Source organism: Dendrobates tinctorius, unplaced genomic scaffold, assembly GCF_039654945.1.
Source record: "Dendrobates tinctorius isolate UK_male_01 unplaced genomic scaffold, ASM3965494v1 ptg000065l, whole genome shotgun sequence".
NCBI classification, from domain to species: Eukaryota; Metazoa; Chordata; class Amphibia; order Anura; family Dendrobatidae; genus Dendrobates; species Dendrobates tinctorius.
In genome coordinates, this window is record NW_027361733.1 from 24,318,059 (window position 1) to 24,343,824 (window position 25,766).

The window sequence follows — 25,766 nt, forward strand, 5'->3', positions numbered from 1 at the left end:
GGGAAAATCTTGCCACAGTCAAAACATGCCCTGAGGCGATTGAAATGGCAGTTAAGCTCATTGATATGCGCAGGCACACCCAGTTACTATGCCAACGCCTACGAATGTCACATGACCTCTCCAGGACACAGTTTCTAGCAGATAATATCAGCTCTTAAACCAAACCCACAGCACAAATGCAAATCTAGCATCATCACATGACGCATGCCCCTGAGAGAGAATGTGCGCCAAAGTGGATTTAGAAGCCCAGTGGGCAAAACTAGCTCTTAAAGGGCCGGCGCGCCGAAATGAGTCTTAAAGGGCTGGCGCACCGAAATGAGTCTTAAAGGGCTGGCGCGCCAAATCGAAAGCTGAGTGACCCCAGGCTCCAAATCGGAGGCTGATCGACCCTGGCCTACAAATCAGAGGCTGAGCCACCCTGGCCTCCAAATCGGACCCAGAGTGGCCCCGCTCACCAAATCGGACCCAGAGTGGCCCCGCCCACAAAATCAGACCCAGAGTGGCCCCGCCTACCAAATCGGACCCTGAGGGGCCCACCAAATCGGACCCAGAGTGGCCCCGCCCACCAAATCGGACCCTGAGGGGCCCCGCCCACCAAATCGGACCCTGAGGGGCCCCGCCCACCAAATCGGACCCTGAGGGGCCCCGCCCACCAAATCGGACCCTGAGGGGCACCGCCCACCAAATCGGACCCTGAGGGGCCCCGCCCACCAAATCAAACCCTGAGGGGCCCGCCCACCAAATCAAACCCTGAGGGGCCCCGCCCACCAAATCGGACCCAGAGTGGCCTCGCCCACCAAATCAGACCCTGAGGGGCCCCGCTCACCAAATCGGACTCTGAGGTCCCCACCTACCAAATCGGACCCAGAGTGGCCTCGCCCACCAAATTAGACCCTGAGGGGCCACGCTCACCAAATCGGACCCTGAGGGGCCCCGCCTACCAAATCAGACCCTGAGGGGCCCCGCTCACCAAATCGGACCCTGAGGGGCCCCGCCCACAAAATCGGACCCTGAGAGGCCTCACTCACCAAATCGAACTCTGAGGGGCTCCGCCCACCAAATCAGACCCAGAGGGGCCCCACCCACCAAATCGGACCCTGAGGGGCCCCGCCCAACAAATAAGACCCTGAGGGGCCCCACCCACCAATTTCGACCCTGAGGGGCCCCGCCCAACAAATAAGACCCTGAGGGGCCCCGCCCACCAAATCGGACCCTGAGGGGCCCTGCCCACAAAATTGGACCAAGGGGCCCCACCCACAAAATCGTACCCTGAGTGATCCCGTCCACCAATTCAAGCCCTGAGGAGCCCAGGCCACCGAATCGGATCCTGAGGGGCCCCACCCACCAAATCAGACCCTGAGGGGCCCCACAGGCCAAAGTGGTCCCTGAGAGGCACCCACAGTTAAAACGGATCTTGAGTTGAAAGTCTTGCAGGGGCAGCAGGCAAGTCTCTCTTAAAGGGGCAGCCCGGGCTCCATTTCAAAGCACTATCTGTACTTCCTTCAGGAAATACACATCTAGTTGTGATTGTTACTCTGTACTGTTTTTACACGTCCCCTCTAAAATGTAAATTGCTGCAGCATATGTTGGCGCTATTGCAGCAGAGTGCACAGGAATAATAATCATATCACTGCTGTGATGTCAGAATTCTTGGTAAATTTTGGCACTTGGTCTCCAAGATCCCACCTTTATTATTATTTTGCACCCTTCTCCCTGTTTGGTATCTATTGCTAATGCGCAAATTAAGTAGTGTTCATGACTGAACTTCCATTATAGCTGCCATGCTTGGAATCATGAAAGAGGAGGCATCAAAAGTTCTAATTTGTTTTAAAAAAAATATCTATAGGAGGTGCTCAACCATCTTTCTGTTTATCGCTGCATTGAACTTTGTGAGAATCATGTGGGAATAGTGGATGAGGGCAGGTATATCTCGCCCAGATTCCTTTCCTATGTGGCCTAGTCTGGTCAGTATCTATCGCACCTGCTTGCTAATGAATAATGGGAGGTGGATATAAAAGGATGCCAGGTGGTTGTGTGAGTGTCTCAGCCTGGGAACACAGAGAGCCTGTCTGTGTGAGAGACACACGTGAGTGGAAGCAGTGCCCACTGCAACTGTGGTTTGGCTGGACGGGAGAAGCCCGCCAGTTGGTAGTTAGGTTGTCCATTGTTTAGTTAGTGCCGGACAGGCAAGGATTTGTTTTTTGTTTTATTTCCTTTTTGCATTGCTTTCACCGTTAATAAACCTGACTCAGAGTCAGTTACACCCGAATCCCAGCTCTGCGCCTGAGTTTCATGCTGAACGCACGTGACCTTTGACCCCAGCAAAGGCGATCCCGGAGTGTTTTATCACATTGTGGTGGAGAACGCGGGCATCACGTTGCAAGCATGAGCATGGAGGACGTGGTGAAAGCGCTGGTACAGTCCACCGCCGTCCAGCAAGAAGCTAATCGGGTGATGATGGCCCAGCTGAAGGAGTTGGTGGACATGACAGCTACCGATCGTTCGCTTCTCCAGCAGGTGGCGCAGCGCCTGGCAAGCCTACATGAGGTTAACCTGGAAGCCGAGTCGAGAGTGATTCACGTGAGTCGGTACTGGCAGAAAATGACGACCGAAGATGACGTCGAGGCATACCTGACCACGTTTGAACGGACGACGGTGCGAGAAAAATGGTCGAAGGCACGATGGGCTGGCCTGATTGCCCCGTTTCTTTCCGGTGAGGCCCAAAAGGCTTATTATGACTTACAGCCTGAAGCCGCGCAGGACTTTGACAAACTGAAAGCCGAGATCTTGGCCCAGCTGGGAGTGACGACCGCTGTCCGTGCACAGAGAGTGCATCAATGGACTTATCAGCCGGATAAACCACCGCGGTCACAGATGTTCGACCTGATCCACGTGACGAAGAAGTGGCTACAACCCGAGGTGTTGACAGCGCCAGAGATAATCCAGAGAGTCGTCATGGACAAGTACTTGAGAGCTCTACCGCCAGCCCTGAGGAAGTGGGTAAGCCATGGAAACCCTACGACGGCAGATCAACTGGTGGATCTGGTTGAACGTTACTCCGTGGCGGAAGGACTCCGAGACGACGCTACCCCACCTCGTTCTTCATCATCTCCACGGGGAACCGGTAAGACTGTTCCAGGGAATAGGGGAGAAGGAAAAATCCCTAAGACAGTGGGGGAGGAAAACGGGACTGCCCGCACTGCGAGGCCGAGAGTAACGAACTATGGTCTAAGCAAGGGGCCCGTTAGGTGTTTCCGCTGCCAAGAGATGGGACATATTGCTGCGAACTGTCCGGTCACTACTGAACCCGTGCAGTGCGACCTCACAGACTCTAAAAACCGCATGTCGATGGTTGCACGGGTAGTGAGTGTGAATGCCGGTCAAAAGGATGTGGAAAAACACTTGTGTGATTTAACTGTTGATGGCAAAAAGGTGGTGGCATTGTTAGACTCGGGAAGTGTGGTGACTCTGGTGAAGGCCAGTCTGGTGTCAGCCCCGACTGGACCATCAGACAAATTTTCTGTAACGTGTGTGCATGGAGACACCTGTTCGTACCTCACCACGGTCATATGCATTACTACTTCCTATGGGTCTGTGCAACATAAAGTGGGACTCGTCCCGGCGTTATTGCATGATGTTATCCTGGGCCGGGATTTTCCCCACTTCTGGCAATTGTGGGAGATTCAGTTGATACCCCAGGGTAATAGTGTACATGATTCTTCTCCCAGCGCGCGTGTGGGTCCCGAACCCCTGGAAGAGGTCTCCCCGGAAGACTCTGGGGAAGAGTCTGCGGGAGATGACCTGCAGTTCCTGTTTTCAGTCATGGCGGGTGATACGGAGGAGACCGGGGAAGAGGAGGAGGCCGACAGCCGTCCACCTCCCCGTTTGCCGGATTTAGAAGTTCAGAAAGATGACTTCCAAAGCGAGCAAATAAAGGATCCTACCCTCTCTCAGGCTAGGACAAATGTAAAAATGATAAATGGGGTACCCGTAGAACCTGGCTCTAGGCTGGCATATCCTTACATGGTTCTGGAGAATGATTTACTCTATCAGATAGAGAAAAAGGGGGAAGATACGGTGCAACTATTAGTCGTGCCAAAACCCTACCGGCGGCAGGTGCTGGACCTGGCCCACGGACATGTGATGGGAGGTCACTTGGGAGTCCAGAAAACCACCGATAGGATATTACACTGTTTTGTTTGGCCAGGCATGCATCACGATATTCGAGTATATTGTGAGTCTTGTCCTGACTGCCAAGCCTCTGCACCTAAGCCCCGGTTCTGTAGCCCTTTGGTACCCCTACCTATTATTGAAGTCCCGTTTGAGAGGATTGGGATGGATTTAGTTGGGCCCCTTCCACGGTCTGCACGTGGACACCAACATATCCTGGTCATCTTGGATTATGCCACTCGTTACCCGGAGGCCATCCCTTTGCGTAACACGGCCACCAAGACGATTGCCAAGGAACTGGTGCATGTGTTTAGTCGGGTCGGCATACCAAAACAGATACTCACCGACCAGGGGACCCCCTTTATGTCCAGGGTAATGAAGGAGCTCTGCCGATTGTTACAAATCGAACCGTTACGCACATCCGTGTATCACCCTCAAACAGACGGGTTGGTCGAACGGTTCAATAAAACTCTGAAGCAGATGCTGAGAAAGGTGATAGACAAGGATGGGAAGAACTGGGACTATTTACTTCCGTATTTGCTTTTTGCCATCAGGGAAGTACCCCAGTCTTCCACGGGATTCTCGCCTTTCGAGTTATTGTACGCCCGACGTCCTCGCGGACTGTTAGACGTTGCAAAAGAAACCTGGGAGGGTCAGGTCACACCGTTTAAAACAGTGATATATCACGTCACACAAATGCAGGACCGTATTGCGGCTGTTATGCCTATCGTCAAAGAACACATGATACAGGCTCAAGGAGCCCAAAAAAGAATCTATGATAGGGGCGCCAAGATCCGTACGTTTGCACCCGGAGATAGGGTGTTGATCCTGGTCCCCACGGTGGACAGTAAGTTCCTGGCAAAGTGGCAGGGCCCCTTTGAGATTAAGGAAAGAGTTGGTGAAGTAAGCTACAAAGTATACCAGGCAGGTAAATGGAAACCTGAACAGATTTATCATGTAAATCTGATAAAACCCTGGAAAGATCGGTCAGCCTTGTCAGCGGAGCTGGCCCGTCCCATCTGCTCACATACCGTACCGGAGGTACGGGTTGCAGAGACTCTCTCGGAGCGGCAAAAGACGGAGGTCAGGCAGTTTCTACTTTACAACCAAAAGTTTTTCTCAGAAAAACCCGGGCAGACTACGCTAATGAAACATGACATTGTAACGGAACCTGGTGTCACAGTTCACGTAAAGCCCTACCGAATCCCGGAAGCGCGCCGTGAAGCCGTTTCCCGAGAAGTGAAGGCAATGTTAGAGTTAGGTGTCATTGAGGAATCGCACAGTGCTTGGTCCAGCCCGATTGTGCTAATTCCTAAACCGGACGGCACCATCCGGTTCTGCAATGACTTCAGGAAACTGAATGCGGTCTCAAAATTTGATGCCTACCCTATGCCCCGGGTCGATGAGTTAATAGATCGGTTAGGAAAAGCCCGGTATATTACGACACTAGACCTAACAAAGGGGTATTGGCAGATCCCTCTGGCGGAGGCTGCCAGAGAAAAGACGGCATTTGCTACCCCAGAAGGTCTATTTCAGTATGTGTATATGCCGTTTGGACTGCACGGAGCACCGGCGACCTTCCAGAGACTGATGGATCGAGTCCTGAGGCCACATAGGCGGTACGCTTCGGCCTATTTGGACGACATTGTCATTTATAGCTTGGACTGGGAGACTCATCTCCAGAAAGTACAAGCTGTGATTGACGACCTGTGGGAGGCGGGTCTAACCGCGAACCCCAAGAAATGTCACATCGGGCTAGAAGAAGCCCGGTATTTGGGGTATGTAATTGGGAGGGGTGTTGTTAAACCCCAGGTTGATAAGATTCAGGCAGTTCAGGACTGGCCGCAACCTGTCAACAAGAAGCAGGTACAAGCCTTCCTGGGGATCGCCGGCTATTATCGCCGGTTCATACCCAATTTTGCAGCCATCGCTACCCCCCTGACGGATCTTACAAAAGGGAAAGACTCCGTCATGATTAAATGGAGTTTAGCGGCTGAAGAAGCCTTCCATAGCCTAAAACGGGCACTTTGTTCTCAGCCCGTACTGGTGACTCCGGACTTCTGCAGCGAGTTTGTGGTACAAACAGATGCCTCTGATACCGGTATCGGGGCCGTACTCTCACAAGTGAGGGACGGAGTGGAACACCCAGTCCTCTATCTCAGCAGGAAGCTGAATAAACACGAGCAAAGGTATGCAGTCGTAGAAAAAGAGTGCCTCGCCATTAAGTGGGCTCTAGAGGCCCTCAAATATTACCTGGTGGGCCGAAAGTTCAGGCTGATCACTGACCATGCCCCTCTCAAGTGGATGCACTTGAACAAGGAACGGAATAGTCGGGTGACCCGGTGGTTCCTTGCCCTGCAGGCCTACACTTTTACGGTGGAGCACCGCCCAGGCGTACAGATGGGAAATGCAGATGCCCTGTCCCGAGTGCACTGTTTGGCGGGTGTCATTGCTCGACCGGAGTGGTCTGAGCAGAGGGGGGGGATATGTGAGAATCATGTGGGAATAGTGGATGAGGGCAGGTATATCTCGCCCAGATTCCTTTCCTATGTGGCCTAGTCTGGTCAGTATCGCACCTGCTTGCTAATGAATAATGGGAGGTGGATATAAAAGGATGCCAGGTGGTTGTGTGAGTGTCTCAGCCTGGGAACACAGAGAGCCTGTCTGTGTGAGAGACACACGTGAGTGGAAGCAGTGCCCACTGCAACTGTGGTTTGGCTGGACGGGAGAAGCCCGCCAGTTGGTAGTTAGGTTGTCCATTGTTTAGTTAGTGCCGGACAGGCAAGGATTTGTTTTTTGTTTTATTTCCTTTTTGCATTGCTTTCACCGTTAATAAACCTGACTCAGGGTCAGTTACACCCGAATCCCAGCTCTGCGCCTGAGTTTCATGCTGAACGCACGTGACCTTTGACCCCAGCAAAGGCGATCCCGGAGTGTTTTATCACAACTTCCTGTCTTATTTCCGTCTTTACATTGGTGGAGGCAGTATTAATGATTGATTTAGACACATAGCTCTGCAAAAAATATTTAGTATGTGCTTCTTCGGTAGACAGTAGCACATATGATGGGCTGAGAGATGCACCATCTTGCTCCATCTTATGAAATTTCAGTAATAATATCCAGCCTTTATATAGTGCCAACATATCCTGTCACAGCGAGCGTGATCTGACCCCCTTTACTGCTCATCAGCCAGGGGTAGATCAGAATGCCAGCTTCTGCCAATCTAACCCACACCTAGCCAGGAAGCTCTGGAGGTGACTGATGGGCGCTAATGACCTCACACAGCTGCTGAAGTTTGTCCCAGTAATCCATGGGCAGGGTCGCTGGCCCCAGGACTTCTTGTACTGGTCCAGTGCATTAACCCTTAATATGCCACTCTATAATACATTCTGCCAGAGGGAGAATGGTTGATTGCAGCTGCATGTGGGTGGACAGTAAAACAGCCTGGCATGGGAAGACGACAGGGTGGATGAGGACAGAGTTTTAGGACAACACCGTGTCTGTGTATCGTTACATTCCGGCGCTGGAAGAATGGGACGTATCCGTTGAATTGCATCCAAGTGTGACAGGTGCAATCTGTGGTAATAACGCACCACGAAGTGTAAAGGATACTCTGCCCACCCACACAGCATTGTATTCCAAGCGCAGAAATGTCCTCTCAAAATCAGATCAACAACATAGAGGACCAGGGAGATGCATCCTGCACGTCTTCCATGGGAAACCTACATGGACCGTTCTGAATAAAGGTAACAGCCTGGGACGAGCCAATCAATAATGTAAAAGGACCTTTTGTTTTTAGCATCGGCAAATATGCAGTAGAAATATCTGCCCTGTGTTTGTGTGATCGCTATCTATCTGTTTATACAGACACATTGTAATGCTGTATTTGTATGAACAGGCACATAACTAGGTATAGACTGATAAATATTGAATAGATCGGCGTCAACAGCATCATATGTGTAAGTATAGGGGTTGTGTTATCCTGTCTATACAAGTAAGATGGGTATATATGGAATAGTAAGCTATGGAATAAACAGTGGAATGCATGCATAATGATGAAGGTTGTAATATTCCTGTTATAATTAGATAGTGAGATAAATGGATACGATTGATAAATATATGGTTTTCAGACAGTTATGAAACTGACTGTTGGCACGTATGTACAGTGATAGGTTATGTAAAAATGAAATGCTAATGATCAGTGGAATATTACTAAATGATGACAACTATACTTTTAACCTGACTTTAGTGACATGACAACATGTATAAGTCACGCCAGGTTTGCCTTGGTTGGACTTTAAGAACGACATTAGCAAGAAGCGTGCAAATGCAGCTCTCTCTATGTGAAAAATGAATAGTAAAAACCTCATTTAATTTGTGCTTCTGTTTACAAATGACAAATCTGGGGTGACATGAAACCCCATAGCTGTCCCGTTTTATTCAGTTTACTTGTAATAATAATAAATAATAATAAATTTTATTTCTATAGCGCCGACATATTCCTCAGCACTTTACATTTCAGAGGGGACATGTACAGACGATAGACATTACAGCATAACAATAATCACATAGATCATAACAGATACCAAGAGGAATGAGGGCCCTGCTCGCAAGCTTACAATCTATGAGGAAAAAGGTAGACACGAAGGGTGGGTGGTAACAATTTCCCTGATTGTATGGACCAGCCATAATGTTAAGTGTGTAACAGTACAGACATAGAGGGCTAATGGATGCATAAAGCATGTTGGAACATGATGCGGGGAACCTGGTTATGATAAATCTTTTGGCTGTGCCACACAGGGATAGATTAGATTAATGTGTTGAGGCGGTAGGCCAGTCTGAATAAATGCGTTTTCAGGCCATGCTTAAAATTGTGGAGATTGGGGTCTAATCGTATTGACCTAGGAAGTGTATTCCAAAGAATTGGCGCAGCACGTTTAAAGTCTTGGAGACAGGAGTGGGAGGTTCTGATTATTGAGGATGCTAACCTCAGATCATCAGCAGAACGGAGGGCGCGGGTAGGGTGGTATACTGAAACAAGGGAGGAGATGTAGGGTGGTGCTGAGCCATGGAGGGCTTTGTGGGTGAGGGTAATAAGTTTATACTGAATTCTGGAGTGGATGGGTAGCCAGTGTAATGACTGGCACAAGGTAGAGGCATCGGTGTAACGATTGGTGAGGAATATGATCCTGGCTGCAGCATTCAAGACAGATTGGAGAGGGGAAAGTTTGGTAAGAGGGAGACCGATTAGAAGAGAGTTACAATAGTCGAGAGGAGAATGAATAAGAGAAACAGTAAGAGTTTTTGCGGAATCAAAAGAAAGAAAAGGTTGAATTCTAGAAATGTTTTAGAGGTGCAGATAACAAGAGTGAGCCAGTGATCGGATGTGGGGGGCAAAGGAAAGCTCGGAGTCAAGTATGACTCCAAGACAGCGGGCATGTTGCTGGGGAGTAATATTGGAACCACACACAAAAATGGCAATGTCGGGTATAGGTACATTAGTAGCGGGAGGAAACACAAGGAGTTCAGTCTTTAACAGGTTCAGTTTCAGACATAGTGAGGACATGATGTTAGACACAGCATTTAGACAATCGCTGGTGTTTTCTAGAAAGGCTGGCATGATGTCAGGAGAAGAAGCGTATAATTGGGTGTCAGCATAGAGATGGTACTGGAAACCAAATCTACTGATTGTTTGACCAATAGGGGCAGTGTACAAAGAGGAGGGGGCCTAGGACTGTTCCTTGAGGAACCCCAACAGTAAGGGGAGGATGAGAGGAGGAGGAACCAGCAAAAGATACAGTAAAGGAGTGGCCAGAGAGATAAGAGGAGAACCAGGAGAGAATGGTGTCCTTGAGGCCAATGGAACGGAGCATAGTGAGGAGGAGCTGATGATCCACAGTGTCGAATGCTGCAGAGAGATCCAAGAGAATTAGCATGGAGTAGTGACCATTAGCTTTAGCTGTTAGAAGATCCTTAGAGAATTTAGTGAGGGCAGTTTCAGTAGTGTAAAGAGCGGAAACCGGATTGAAGAGGGTCGAGAAGAGAGTTATCAAAGAGATAGCGGATAAGACAGGAGTGGACCAGGCGTTCCAGGAGTATAGAGATGAAGGGAAGATTAGAGACAGGTCTATAGTTAGCGGCACAGTTTTGGTCGAGGGATGGTTTTTTTAGTAGTGGATGTATGATTTCATGCTTAAATGAGGAGGGAAAGATACCAGAAGAGTGAGGTTAAATATTTTAGTTAGGTGAGGGGTGACAGCAGGGGAAAGGGACTGGAGGAGATGTGACGGAAATGGGTCACTCGTGCAAGTGGTTGGGCGAGAAGATGCAAGGAGCCTGCTTACTACTTCTTCTGTGACTGGTTCAAAATGAGAGCGTGAGCTAAATGCAGTGGGGGAGGGAGGAAAGTGCATGGTATGAGGTGATTGGGAGAAAATTTCCTGTCGGATCTGGTCAATTTTTTTCTTTGAAGTAATTGGCCAGATCGTCAGCTCAAAGCTCCATGGTTGGGGCCTGTACTCTTGGGTTGAGTAGAGAATGAAAAGTGTCAAAGAGACGTTTAGGGTTATTGGACAGTGAGGTGATGAGAGTGTTGAAATAGGTTTGTTTTGAGAGGTGAAGGGCAGTGTTGTATGTTGTAAGCATAAACTTATAATGGATGAAATCTTCGTGTAGATTGGATTTTCTCCACAGATGTTCGGTGCACCTGGAGCACCGCTGCAGGAAACGTGTTTGCAGGGTGTGCCAGGGTTGTCGCCGTCTGTATTGTGGTGTTCTATTTATAGGAGGTGCAAATTCATCCCAGGCACTTTGAAGTGTTTCATTGTAATGCTTCAATTCAGAATCAGGACATGAGAGGGAGGAGATAGGGGCCAATGAAGACTGCAAGTTCTTCATAAGTTTCTGGGTGTTATTGGTCTGTATTTTTCTATAAGTAAGGACAGTGGGGGTGACCTGAGCGGCCTGGCAGTTCTTGATAGAGAATGAAAGAAGGTTGTGGTCAGAGAGCGGGAGAGGGGAGTTTGCAAAATCCTCCACTGCACAAAGCCGAGAGAAGACCAAGTCGAGGGAGTTTCCGTCTTCATGCATTGGAGAATTTGTAAGCTGCGAAAGGCCAAGCGAGAAGGTTAGAGATAAAAGGTGAGTAGCAGATGGGGAGAGGGGAAGAGCAATGGGGATGTTGAAATTGCCCATGATGAGGGTAGGGATGTCACAGGATAGAAAATGTGGAAGCCAAGTGGCAAAATGATCCAGGAACTGATGGGAGGGGCCGGGAGGACGATACACCACCGCCACTCGCATGGAGAAGGGAGTGTAGAGTTTGACGGCATGGACCTCAAAAGAAGGGAAGGCAAGTGAGGGTAGTTGAGGGATAACCTGAAAGGTACATTTTGGTGATAGGAGCAGACCAACACATCCACCTGCTCTATTGTCTGTTCTTGGGTTATGAGACAAGTGTAGTCCACCATATGAAAGAGCAGCAGTAGTGGTAGTGTATGACTGCTGGATCCAGGTTTCAGTAAGAGCCAGAAGGTTAAGAGAATTAGAAAGGAAAAAGTCATGAATGAAGGACAGTTTGTTACACACTGAGCGAGAATTCCAAAGGGCACAATTAAGAGAGACAGATGGCATGCAGGGAATATTAATAAGATTAGAGGGGTTTCTGAGTGTAGCAGTTGGGGGGTTTGACTTTCTATAACATGGGGGACCAGGGTTGGGAGCAATGTCTCCTGCGACTAGGAGAAGGAGGATGGAAAGAGTGAGCAGATGGTTAAGTGATTTGTGATAGTGTCTCTGATGTTGAATGGTGAGACTGAATGGATCTGTGCAATTTAGCAATGTGAAAAGAGCGTGAGTGCTATACATAGGAGAGGAAAGGAGTGAGGGGCCAATATGGATGGACTGTAGAGAATTAATGCCAGGGCGGTGGATGAGTGTGAATGCAGCGGCCAGGATATAAATTACACAAATGCATATGGTATATATTTGTTGTAATCCAAATGTACAGGGAGTAGATGCATATAAATGTCTTGCCTGTCTCCTGCCCTAACTGCCATGTTATAACTGCCTCATACTTTGATTAAATGTACTTCGATTAAATGTGCATAAATGCCCCCTGCATAAATGCCTTCCCCAAGCTATGTCTGAATATATAGGAGGCTAAGGCTTAGATCTCTTTTTTTTTTTTTTTTGCTCTCTCTCTTCTACTTGTACTAAATATATGGTTCTAAATGGTAAATAACTTCTAACCATGACTCAAATAAGGACACTGATTAAAAGAAAATGTCATTGTTTGTGCCCTTCTGAAGTAGGAAACCCCTCTGACATTCTTCTCATTTTCTTGGTGTCATATTTGAAGGTTCAGGGAGTCCCATCTCTCAGCTCTGTACAATTGATGCCAAGTACAAAGAGGAATGTCTGGACTAATGCCAACATAAAGAAGGTGAAAATCCTGATGTTCTAAACATAGGTTCAGATTATGTTTATGTCTATGTTTTTGGAATTTCATTATGGAGATTTCAGCTTAAGTATACATTGAGTAGACAATCTGACTGCAGAGGTATGAGATATTTGGAGAATAGATGAAAGCTGCATCATATTGTAAGAGTGAATCTTAACGTGTTGTAACTGGAAAGTTCTATAAGATGATTGATGAGTAAACTGTTTGAATGATAACAGAAAATTAATGGTAGAAATTACATACTTTTACAAAATTATTGCGAGTTAGGGCTCTAAGTTAAATCTCAGTGGAAGGATATTAAACTTAACTGACAATTTTTAGATTAGGAAAATTGTTTGCACATCGCTTTTCTATCTTTTTACCTCTGACAGGATGTACTGTATGTTAAGTAACTCATACCAGCCAAACCAGAGATCAACAGTAGACGGCACTGTTTCAGAATTCTTACCCCTCAGCAGTACAGAGCAGGGTACTTGTTGACTGATTGAGATGCCATGGATACAAACTTAATTTCATAGCAATGTTCCATGGAAAAACAAAATATGTACTGTAGTAGCTTATACCACACAAAAACCAGAGATTCCAAGGCAGTGGTATTTATGGATGAGTTTCTACTTTGGCTGGTATGAGTTTGCAGATTATTTTTCTCCATGGAGCATTGTCTTGAAAGTCACCATATCGATTTGGGTCTCTTGAACGAGAGCCAGCATTCCCTCCATGAACTATGATGAAAAGAAATGTCATCTTACAGCCACATCTTATTTGTTGATTAATTTAGACCAGTGCTTCTCAAACTTTGAAGCTAGCCTTGCCACTGATGCGTTGCCTAGTTGTTAGTCAGGCTCTGTTTGGGAGGCAGTGATTGGATTTTCCACATTCTGGGACAATATTTTTTTCCTACATAAATGCATATATTTTTTACTGAAAATGTAGGGTTTTTTATTTGGGTTTCATTAAAAATGTTTGCATCATTTGCCTTGTATAGCTTTTGTGTTGCAGAGTCTATGGCTGGCTGCACAATGGATTATCTGAAAATCCATTAGTGAGCTCATTCTGAGTCATTCCAAGGCTAAGTCACACAACTGTTTTTTCTTTTATCTAAGAAAATCGGTCTGTTTTTGGCTAATCATTATCACCAGAGTGTGATCAGAATGGGATCTGATTTTTTCAGATGTGGAGAATTAAAATAATTCTCCATTTTCTCCTTTCAACATGTCCATGAAAACCGGACCACATCCGGATGCCAAAAACATCAATGGGCAAGTGTCATCCACTTACCAGAGGCAAAAAAAAAAATTGTACTTGTGCACAGCACCATAAAATAACATCGGGACAAGTGCTCTGCATTAAAGGGAATCTGTCACCTATTTTTTCGTATATAAGCTGTTGCCACCGCCATCAGAGGCTTATCTACATTCTGTAATGCTGTAGATAAGCCCCCGATGTAACCTGAAAGAGAAGAAAAACAAGTTATATTATACTCACCCAAGGGCGGTTCGGGTTCGATGGGTGTCGCGGTCCGGTCCGGCGCCTCCCATCTTTTAGCGATGACATCCTCTTTGCTTCCCGTCGTGGCACAGATGCAGGCGCACCGCTCTGCCCTGTTGAGGGCAGAGCAGAGTACTGCAGGGCGCAGCCATCGGGAAAGGTCAGAGAGGTCTGGCGCCTGCGCACTGCAGTACTCTGCTCTGCCCTCAGCAGGGCAGAACAGTGCGCTGGAGCCGCGATGGGAAGCAAAGAAGAGGACGTCATCGCTAGAAGATGGGAGGCACCGGACCGTGACACCCATCGGACCCGGACCGCCCCTGGGTGAGTATAATATAACTCGTTTTTCTTCCCTTTCAGGTTACATCGGGGGCTTATCTACAGCATTACAGAATGTAGATAAGCCCCTGATGGCGGTGGCCACATCTTATATACGAAAAAATAGGTTACAGATTCCCTTTAGATAGCACTTGTCCAACTTTTACGAGTTGTGTGCACGATTCCTAAATCTTGCCTATCTTTTTTTTATGAGCTCCTCTTAACTGATTTGTGACCACCTAACACATCAAAGTTGAATGTGCCAGGAAACAAAAGGTAAAAATAAAAGCCAAACGGTGCAACGTTTTTAATTGGATCAAATTACAAAAAAAAAATATTTTTAGCCTCTCATTCATCCATCTAAATAAAAAGTAATGTCCACAGAGGTGGGAAACCCCTTCAAACGGTTTTTGCTATTTGAAGGGAACCAGTCATCAGGGTTATACATAATCTAAAGACATTGTCATAATGGTGCTGGTATACTGATTTGATACATACTTTCAGTGAATAAATCAGTGGCCTGGCTTTTATAAAATAATTATTTGAGGTTTTGGCTTCCCTATATTGACGTGGGATTGTGAGTAGGGTCTTCCGCTTTGTCCTGGCCCTGATGCTGTCTATCTCCTTCCTTATTTAAATTCAATGCAGCTCCGTCCTAGCCACAGGCAGTGCTTTGCCGATTGATTTCAAGATGGGCTTCAGTAAAATGGCGTTGATAAGGGCACATGTGCAGACTGATTTTCTGGCAGTCTTCAGGAAAATGGCGGCGTGTGCGCAGCTTGAAATCTCAGCTCAATGACCAGCTGAGATCTCAGTCTGTGCATGCGCCCGCAGCGGTGCCATTTTCCTGAAGAGTGCCAAAAGATCAACATGCGTGTAAGGGTGGTGGACCGTTGTGGTCGCGTTCCTACCCCTGAAAACATCAATCTCGTCAATGTATTGCAATGTGAATAATGTCTTACGTTTTTTGTAAATATTGTGTCATGTGAATTGTATTGTGATGTGTGTATAGTGTAATATGTGTAATTGACTATAGGGTAAGTTAGAGTTAATGTTTAGGACTAGCCCACAGTGGGAAAGGGGCTAGTGTGAGGAAGAGTGACTGCTTCCTGCTAGGAAGGCAGGTAGGGTCTGGAGTGCAGAGTGAGCAGTGCCACTTACAAGGGTGACCCTAAATGATAGGAAACAAAACGGGCGGAATAGTGAGATACTGTAGAGAAGTGACATTGGCCTCATGGAGACGGGTCCTAGGAGAGAACGCCTAGCCACTAGACCTTGGGCTTGTGATGCTGGGAGGTAACGGGCCTAAACAGGACTCATTACAGGGGACTAATGAAGGGTCCCGAGCAGACGTTCCAGGGCGCCAATATTGTTAGAACTAAGATGTGGAACCGCTGAACAAGTAAAGGAGACTTGTTGATCAGGACTAGAGTTGAGCGAAAATGATCGTGTCCCCACTTATTCGGCAAGCTATAGTGCTTACCAAATAAGCTACAGCGGGAACCCAGATCTATGCAGCTTGCAGGCTGATTAGCTGTTCGGCTCCACAGCTGCATGTGTCACGGCTGTGTGACAGTCACAACACATACATGGAAAGCCTGTGTGTTGGTCTCTTCTTGCAGGTGGTGTGACTGTCACACAGCCGTGACACATGCAGCTGTGGAGTCTAACAGCTGATCAGCCGACGCACTCCATGGATCCTGGTTCCCGCTGTAGCTTATTCCTAAGCGCTATAGCTTGCCGAATAAGTGGGGACCTGATCACTTTTCCTCAACTCTAATCAGGACTGTAGCCCTAGTGCTTGGTGGTGATGAACTAGAGAAAAATAGCACCTAGAGATCCCTGAAGTATACTACAGCGCAGGGGTGGGCAATTAATTTTCCTGAGAGGCCATATGAGAGACCATGACTGTTTGTGGAGGGCCGAACCAATAGGCTGAAATTAATACTGCTCAATATTAATATATTATAATTATTCTATTATTGATAAATTTTATTAATAATAATTGTATCACTTGTATCACTTAATATTGAGCAGAATAAAGTATGCTGACATCCCTATTTATCATTTTAACTCGAGCACAGCCCCTTCTGTATATCGCATTAGCCCCCCAACAGCCCCTTATATGCGGCATGAACCCCAGACAGCCTCCCCCATATGCGGCATGAGCCCCACACAGCCTCCCTATATACACTGCATGTTGCCCCCATAGCCTCCCCATGTGCAGCATGTCACCCAATGTGCAACACCATTTCACCCCCGTGTGCTGCACCATGTCACACACCTCCTCCCATGTCCAGCACCATGTCACACTCCCCCGTGTGCAGCACCATGTCACACCCCCATAGCCTCCCCATGCCCACAGAAACAGCCCATACACATGGAGTCAGCGGCGCAGCGCAGAGCCGCACATGGAAACAGCAAGTGGGTGGGCCGGACTGAGACAGCCAGTGGGCCGGATGTGGCCCGCGGGCTGCACGTTGCCCAGGTCTGCTACAGAGGAAGGATAATGTGTGGAAAATGCTTCATATTGCAAAGGAAATGTTCATAATACTGTGCACCCGCTCTCCCTTGTATATAACCCTTAGCAAGTTACCGTTCAGTAAAGTTTATTTTGAACAGTGCTGCCCCTCATTGAACTGTGATGTTGTAGATAAGCCCCCGATGTAACCTGAAAGATAAGAAAATCGAGTTAGATTATACTCACCGGGGGGGAGGTCCGGGTCCGATGGGTGTCGCGGTCCGGTCCGGCACCTCCTATCTTCTAGCGATGACGTCCTCCTCCTTACTTCATGCTGCGCTTCTGCGCAGGCGTACTGATCTGCAGTATGCAGTATTCTGCTCTACCCTCAACAGGGCAGATCAGTGCGCCTGCGCAGGAGCGCGGCATTAAGCAAGGAGGAGGACGTCCCCCCCCCCGTGAGTATAATATAGCTCATTTTCCTTATCTTTCAGGTTACATCGGGGGCTTATCTACAGCATTACGGAATGCTGTAGATAAGCCCCTGATGTCGGTGGCTGCATCTCATAGGGCAAAAAATAGGTGACAGATTCCCTTTAACAGCTCACAATAACAGTAATTTTGATCGGGGGGGTTCAAACTTTTACATACCACTGCATGTTGGTGTAGGATGCGCCCAGGAAGGCTGGACTGGCTACAGATGCTCCTGACTTTTTCTCATCCTTGTCCTTTAGTTTGCATGGCATCTGATTACTACTCCTATATGTAGTAGCTGCATGTAAATGAATCATATACCTATGTATACCCTACAAATTGCACATGGTTCTTTCAGGAGGCAGAATTAAGCTTGTGACAACTCTGCACAATTCTATAATCCCAAGGCTTCCACCAGAACAGCTGAGGATCAGAGAGGGTCTCTGGGGGTGTCCTCGGACACAGACAAAGCAAACAAGTAGCCAGAAGCTGTGATGGATGTCAAAATTCCAGAACAGAGTCCAGAGCCCGCACCATCCAAAGATTCACCTGGACTTTGTATGGATCCATTTTCAAGTATTCTACAGGATGAAGAGGAGATGAGTAAAGAAAATAATGTACCCCACACCGAAGAAGAAAATAGGTAATATTTTAGATGGTAATAATGAGCGTGATCTGTGTCACTGGGTAATCATGGATATGGGCCTAGGCCTCCCAACTAACTAGCTTTTATAGATTTATCCCTTGAAATAGGCATCGAGAAGATCTCCAGGTGGGTGTATTTTACAGGAAGTGTGTTTTTCTGTGGATCAGAAGCAGAGCTTAAAACGTACCAAATATGTAAGATGATATGTGGCCAATAAAAAGTCATCTCAGAGGCTGAGGGCCCTTTATAGCAATAAGACCTCGGCCAATACCCCTATTACCTTAATAATCAAGTCTACACCTTACTTTTTCTTGCAACGCTAGGTTAGAAATAAACAAGTAAGTGAACACACTGAAATTACAAATACAATATATGAAAAAAGTAGAGGGACACCCATCTTAAAGGGAATCTATCAGTAAGATGAACCCTCCTACTCTGTGTATATGGGCATGTAGATCATAAAATGTTCAATAAAGTAATACCTTGATAGCTGCGCTCTCCAGAATCCGTCCTTTCCTCAACTCTCAATCTACTAAAATGCTTGTGCATGCCCTCATCATCTCCCATCTCGACTACTGCAACATCCTTTTCTGTGGCCTCCCTGCTAACACCTTCGCACCTCTCCAGTCCATCCTTAACTCTGCTGCCCAACTAATTCATCTCTCTCCTCGCTACTCCTCTGCTTCTCCCCTCTGCAAATCTCTTCACTGGCTCCCATTCCCTCAGCGTATCCAATTCAAATTACTAATACTGACCCACAAGGCCATCTATAACCTGTCTTCTCCATATATCTCTGAATTAATCTCCCAATATCTTCCCTCACGTAATCTCCGATCCTCCCAAGACCTCCTTCTCTCCTCCACACTTATTCGCTCTTCACCCAACCGCCTCCAAGACTTCTCCCGAATAGCCAACATCCTCTGGAATTCTTTGCCCCAACACGTCCGGCTATCATCCACACTCGGATCCTTCAGATGGAACCTGAAAACCCATCTCTTCAGGAAAGCCTACAGCCTGCAATGATCCCCGCTACCTCCTCACCACTACTGGAGCTACCGCCTCACCATCACTGGAGCTGCTGCAACCCTCCAACCTACTGTCTCCTTCCCCACCATCCTGTAACATAGTAACATAGCAAAATAGTTTTGAAGGCTGAAGGAAGACCTTATGTCCATCTAGTTCAGCCTATTTTTAGTGCAGCTGTTCTGCATTGTTGATCCTGGGGAAAGCAAAAAACCCACAGAGTAGAAGCCAATTTTCTCCATAGGGAAAAAAATTCCTTCCCCTAAGCTGGGTGAACCATCTACCTATAATATTCTGTTATTCGTAACCTTCTATACTGTTACTCACAAGAAAAGCATCCATTCCTTTCTTAAATTCATTCAGTGAGTTGGCCATCACCACTTCCTCAGGAAGAGAATTCCAGAGCCTCACTGCTCTTACCGTGAAGAACCCTCTTCTATGCTGGTGCAGAAATTGTCTTTCCTCCAAATGAAGAGAATGCCCCCTTGTTCTTGTCACAGTCCTTGGTACAAACAGTTCATTGGAGAGATCTCTGTATTGCACTCTGATATACTTGTACATATATATTAGGTCTCCCCTAAGTCTTCTCTTTTCTAGAGTAAATAGACCTAATTTTGATAACCTTTCTGGGTATTGTAGTGAACCAACTCCATTTATCATTTTAGTAGCCCGCATTTGAACCCTTTCAAGTTCAGTAATGTCTTTCTTGAGCACCGGCGTCCAAAATTGCACACAGTACTCCAAGTGTGGTCTGACGAGTGATTTGTACAGAGGGAGAATTACGTTTTCATCTCGTGTCCCCAGACCTCTTCTAATGCATCCCATGACCATATTTGCTTTGGTGGCAGCTGCCTGACACTGGGCACTCCAATTTAGCTTCTTATTGACTAAGATGCCTAAGTCTTTTTCCATGTCTGATTTCCCCAGCAGTTTCCCATTTAGTAAGTAATTGTAGCATCTGTTTCTTCCTTCTCATGTGCATAACCTTACACTTATCTGTGTTAAACCTCATTTGCCATTTTTCAGCCCAATTCTCCAATTTACTCAAATCTGTCTGTAGTTGCAAACTGTCCTCCTTTGTGTTAACTACCTTACATAGTTTTGTATCATCTGCAAATACTGATATTTTACTGTGTAAGCCATCCACTAGATCATTAATAAATATATTAAATAGTAGGGGGCCCAATACAGAACCCTGTGGTACCCCACTAGTAACCCTGGCCCAATCTGAGTATGCCCCATTAATAACCACTCTTTGTTTTCTATCACTAAGCCAGCTACCTACCCATCTACACACATTTTCCCCTAGCCCAAGCTTTCTCATCTTACTTACCAATCTTTTATGTGGGACAGTGTCAAATGCTTTAGAGAGGTCGAGATAAATGACATCCAATGATTCTCCTTGGTCCATTTGAGAGCTTACATCCTCATAGAAGCTGATCAGGTTAGTTTGACAGGAGCGATCCTTCATAAATCCATGTTGATATGGAGTTAAACATTTATTAACACTGAGATATTCCATAATGGTATCCCTTAGAAACTCTTCAAAAATTTTACCCACAACAGATGCTAAGCTTACCGGCCTATAGTTTCCAGGTTCCCTTTTACACCCCTTTTTGAATATTGGTACCACATTTGCTTGCCGCCAATCAAAAGGAACAGACCCTGTTTCTATAGAGTCTTTAAATATAAGGAATAGAGGCCTGTCTATCACATTACTTAACTCCCTTAATACCCGAGGATGAATGCCATCAGGGCCTGGTGATTTGTCAATTTTAATCTTACTAAGGCGGTTCTGCACTTCTTCCTGGGTTAGGCAGGTAATACTTAATGGGGAGTTTACATTTTCACTCTGCATTTCCCCTGGCAAATCCTTTTCCTGTGTGAACACTGTTGAGAAAAAAGTATTTAAAACATTTGCTTTTCCCACATCGCTCTCTATGATTTCACCCTCATTGTTCTTTAAAGGGCCGACACCATCAACTTTAATCATTTTACTGTTTATATAATTAAAGAATAGTTTGGGGTTTGTTTTACTTTCCTTAGCAATGAGTCTCTGCTTTTTACACATTTTCTTTTTTTCTCTATAACTTTTTAATGCTTCTTCATTGCCTTCTTGTTTTAGCTTCCTAAATGCCTTGTTCTTGTTATTTATTGCACTTTTTACATCCTTATTTAGCCACATTGGTGTTCTCCTGTTCCTAGCCCTTTTAGTTCTGTACGGTATGGCTAGCTCGCAGTGGGTGGGTAAAACTGATTTAAATATTTCCCATTTATTTTCTGTGCTCCTGTTTTTGAGGACATTGTCCCAATCAATTCGGCGAAGGTCCTCTCTAAGCTGATCAAACTTTGCTTTCCTGAAATTCAGCGTTTTTGTAACCCCCCTTCCAGGGCACCTTACTGAAGGACAAGTGGAATTGTATTATATTGTGGTCACTGTTCCCTAGGTGCCCATCGACTCGTACTTCTGTTATTCTATCTGGCCTGTTGCTTAAAATTAAGTCCAGAAGGGCTGTCCCTCTAGTTGGGCCCTGCACAAGTTGTGACAGATAATTATCATGTAGCATGTAAGCCCGAAAGGGCAGGGTCCTCTCTCCCCTCTATATCAGTCTGTGATTGTTAGTTTGTTTACTGTAAGTGATATCTGTAATTTGTATGTAATCCCATCTCATGTACAGCACCATGGAACCAATGGTGCTTTATAAATAGTAATAATGTCTTAATCCAGAAAAATCCATGTTTTTTGTAGTATGCAAATGAGCTGTTAAGATCTATGGCCAGGATATAGATCTCTCTGAGAATCTGACTGTCTCATTACAAAGACTTTTTATTTTTTTTAAACAGCAGACAAAAAGGCAGCAACACTTACCTGCCCAGTGCATTTGTTTCAAGATCTGGGCAGGTAAGTGTTGCTGCCTTTTTGTCTGCTGTTTAAAAATGAATTTTTGGAGACCTTGAGACTTCTTTAGTTGCTTTGCTACTCATTGCAAAGATACCTACAGCTGCAGTGCTCTCGCAGTGGTTCAGTTATCGTCTCCGAGGCTGTGAGAAGACAACGACAAATGTGCTTGTTGGGTTTACAATTAGACAGGGTTCAGCTTTGCAGCACAGTGGCTCAGTGGTTAGCACTGTTACTTGCTGGAGTTCTGGGTTCAAATCCCACCAAGGACAACATCTGCAAGGAGTTTGTATGTTCTCCCCGTTTGCGTGGGTTTCCTCTGGGTTCTCCGGTTTCCTCCCACACTTCAAAAACTTACTGATAGGGAATTTAGATTGTGAGCCCCATCGGGGACAGTGATGATAATGTGTGCAAACTGTAAAGCACTGCGGAATATGTTAGCGCTATATAAAGATTATTATTATTACTGTGTTGGTTATAATCAGGCACAGCCCTACCAGCATTATAAGAGGACAAGGGCTGCTGCAAAGGGTTTTAATAAGACAAGGTTCAGCTCTGTACTCAGAGGCGTAGCTAGGGGTTTTTGTTCGGGGGGTGAAATTTCTGAGTGGGCCCCTAACCAGATAACCCTGATTACAACTATGGTGGCGCACCCTATAGTGGAGGAGAACCTCAGCAGATAACAGCGATGATACTAATAAAAATCTCTATACAAAGATCTACACTGATATTACTGCAATATGGTCACCATATAGTGGTAGATACCAGTGCTGCAGAACATGTGATTACAGCACAGTTATAGATGGTGACTTACAGATTATGTCCTTTCTGATGGAATTGTTCACTGTTTTTTTTATATGGCCCAGACCGACATGACAACTTCTCCAGCTATGACCCGTCTGCAGAGATTACAACAAAGATATATTTGACTCCTCACATTACAGACACTGTCCACATCTATCCCCAACCTGCACAAACTCCATATCCTGCTGATACCCCAATGCTGAGCTGCTGCTGCCGTATGTGTCCCTATTACTGCACCTGATACCCCAATGCTGAGCCGCTGCTGCTGTATGTGTCCCTATTACTGCACCTGCTGTGTGTCCTCCAGATGGTAAAACAAACTTCTAGAATATATTAATGCCCTGTGAAAGTGTCCTAGAAAATAGTGCCTATATTTTGCCCTCTAGAAAGTAATAATTCCCTCTGAGTGCCCCTATAACAATAAGTGCCCACTTAGCATTTAATAATGTCCCAAGTCTCCCCCCCGTACATTTCCACTCTCCTATACAGTACACTAACCCCTTAGTAGCACCCAAACTGTTTAATGGCGCCAACACTACAAAGACCCCACATTAGCTCCCACAGTGTATGATGGCCCCCACTCTGTACAAAGACCCCACATTAGCTCCCACACTGTATGATGGCCCCCTTAATAGCCTCTATATAGTATACTGCACTCCTCATAGGCCTATATACAGTGGGTATGGAAAGTATTCAGACCCCTTTAAATTTTTCACTCTTTGTTTCATTGCAGCCGTTTGGTGAATGCAAAAAGAAGTCCATTTTTTTTCTCATTAATGTACAGTGCACCCCATCTTGACTGAAAAAAACCCAGAAATGTAGAAATTTTTGCAAATTTATTAAAAAGAAAAACTGAAATATCAAATGGCCATAAGTATTCAGACCCTTTCCTCAGTAGTTAGTAGAAGCACCCTTTTGAGCTAGTACAGCCAGGAGTCTTCTTGGGAATGATGCAACAAGTTTTTCACACCTGGATTTGGGGATCCACTGCCATTCTTCCTTGCAGATCCTCTCCAGTTCTGTCAGGTTGGCTGGTGAACATTGATGGACAACCATTTTCAGGTCTCTCCAGAGGCTGCTCAATTTGGTTTAGGGGTTTAGGTCAGGGCTCTGGTTAGGACAGTAAAGAATGGTCACAGAGTTGTTCTGAAGCCAATACTTTGTTATTTTAGCTGTGTGCTTGGGGTCATTGTTGGAAGGTGAACCTTTGGCCTAGTCTGAGGTCCAGAGCACTCTGGAAGAGGTTTTCAAGCAGCATATCTCTGTACTTGGCTGCATTCATGTATTCTTCAGTTGCAACCAGTCGTCCTGTCCCTGCAGCTGAAAAACACCCCCATAGCATGATGCTGCCACCACCATGTTTCACTGCTGGGATTGTATTGGGAAGGAGATGAGCAGTGCCTGGTTTTCTCCACACATACCACTTAGAATTATTACCAAAAAGATCTATCTTCATCTCATCAGACCAGAGAATCTTATTTCTCATAGTCTGGGAGTCCTTCATGTGTTTTTTAGAAAACTCTATGCGGGCTTTCATATGTCTTTCACTGAGGAGATTTTTCTGTCAGGCCACTCTGCCATAAAGCCCCGACTGGTGGAGGGCTGCAGTGATAGTTGACTTTGTGGAACTTTCTCCCATCTCCCTACTGCATCGCTGGCGCTCAGCCATAGTGATCTTGGGGTTCTTCTTTACCTCTCTCACCATAGTTCTTCTCCCACAATTGCTCAGTTTGGCTGGATGGCCAGGTCTAGGAAGACTTCTGGTGGTCCCAAACTTCTTCCATTTAAGGATTATGGAGGCCACCGTGCTCTTAGGAACCTTGAGTACAGCAGGAATTCTTTTGTAACCTTGGCCAGATCTGTGCTTTGTCACAATTCTGTCTCTGAGCTCCTTGGCCAGTTCCTTTGACCTCATGATTCTTATTTGGTCTGACATGCATTGTGAGCTGTGAGGTCTTATATAGACGGGTGTGTGCCTTTACAAATCAAGTCTTATCAGTTTAATTAAACACAGCTGGACTCCAATGAAGGAGTAAAACCATCTCAAGGAGGATCACAAGGAAATGGACAGCATGTGACTTAAATAAGAGAGTCTGAGCAAAGGGTCTGAATACTTATGACCATGTGATATTTCAGGTTTTTTTTTATAAATTTGCAAAAAATTTTACATTTCTGTTTGTTTTCAGTCAAGATGGGTTGCAGAGTATACAGTACATTAATGAGAAAAAAAAGGAACTTTTTTGAATTTACTAAATGGCTGCAATGAAACTGAGTGAAAAATGTAAAAGGGTCTGAATACTATCCATACCCTGTATAGTATAATGCACTCCTCAAAAGCCTCCATACAGTGTGATGCACTCCCCATATGCCTTCTTATAGTATAATGCACTCCCCATAGGCCTCTATATACACTGCTCAAAAAAATAAAGGGAACACTAAAATACCACATCCTAGATATCTCTGAATGAAATAATCCAGTTGCAATTTTTATTCATTGCATAGTGGAATGTTTTCAGAACAATAAAACATAACAATTATCAATGTAAATTGAAATTAATATCCCATGGAGGTCTGGATTTGGAATGATACTCAAAATCAAAGTGGAAAATCAAATTACAGGCTGATCTAACTTCAGTGGAAATGCCTCATGACAAGGAAAAGATGCTCAGTATTGTGTGTGGCCTCCACGTGCCTGTATGACCTCCTTACTGTACAACGCCTGAGCATGCTCCTTATGAGGCGGTGGATGGTCTCCTGAGGGATCTCCTCCCAGACATGGACTACAGCATCCGCCAACTCCTGGACAGTCTGTGGTGCAACTTGACGTTGGTGGATGGAGCGAGACATGATGTCCCTGATGTGCTCAGTCGGATTCAGGTCTGGGGAACGGACGGGCCAGTCCATAGCTGCAATACCTTCATCTTGCAGGAACTGCTGACACACTCCAGCCACATGAGGTCTGGCATTGTCCTGCATTAGGAGGAACCCCGGGGCCAACCGCACCAGCATATGGTCTCACAAGGGG

At 46.0% G+C, this 25,766-nt stretch overlaps 1 protein-coding gene across 3 annotated transcripts in view; it reads left to right on the forward strand.

Moving 5' to 3' along the window:
* The first annotated feature begins 7,581 nt into the window (after positions 1 to 7,581).
* Positions 7,582 to 25,766, forward strand: part of MYLK2 (myosin light chain kinase 2) — an 86,601-nt gene continuing 68,416 nt past the window's right edge. Inside the window, exons 1-2 of one of the 3 annotated variants that reach the window (XM_073580753.1) lie at positions 7,582 to 7,916; positions 17,728 to 18,012. In XM_073580753.1, the coding sequence (XP_073436854.1) occupies positions 17,864 to 18,012 (149 nt within the window). In that variant the 5' untranslated portion in view covers positions 7,582 to 7,916; positions 17,728 to 17,863. Of the gene's footprint in view, positions 7,917 to 12,417; positions 12,614 to 17,727; positions 18,013 to 25,766 lie in introns of those variants that run through there. The other 2 variants (XM_073580752.1, XM_073580751.1) reach the window with 2 other exon arrangements.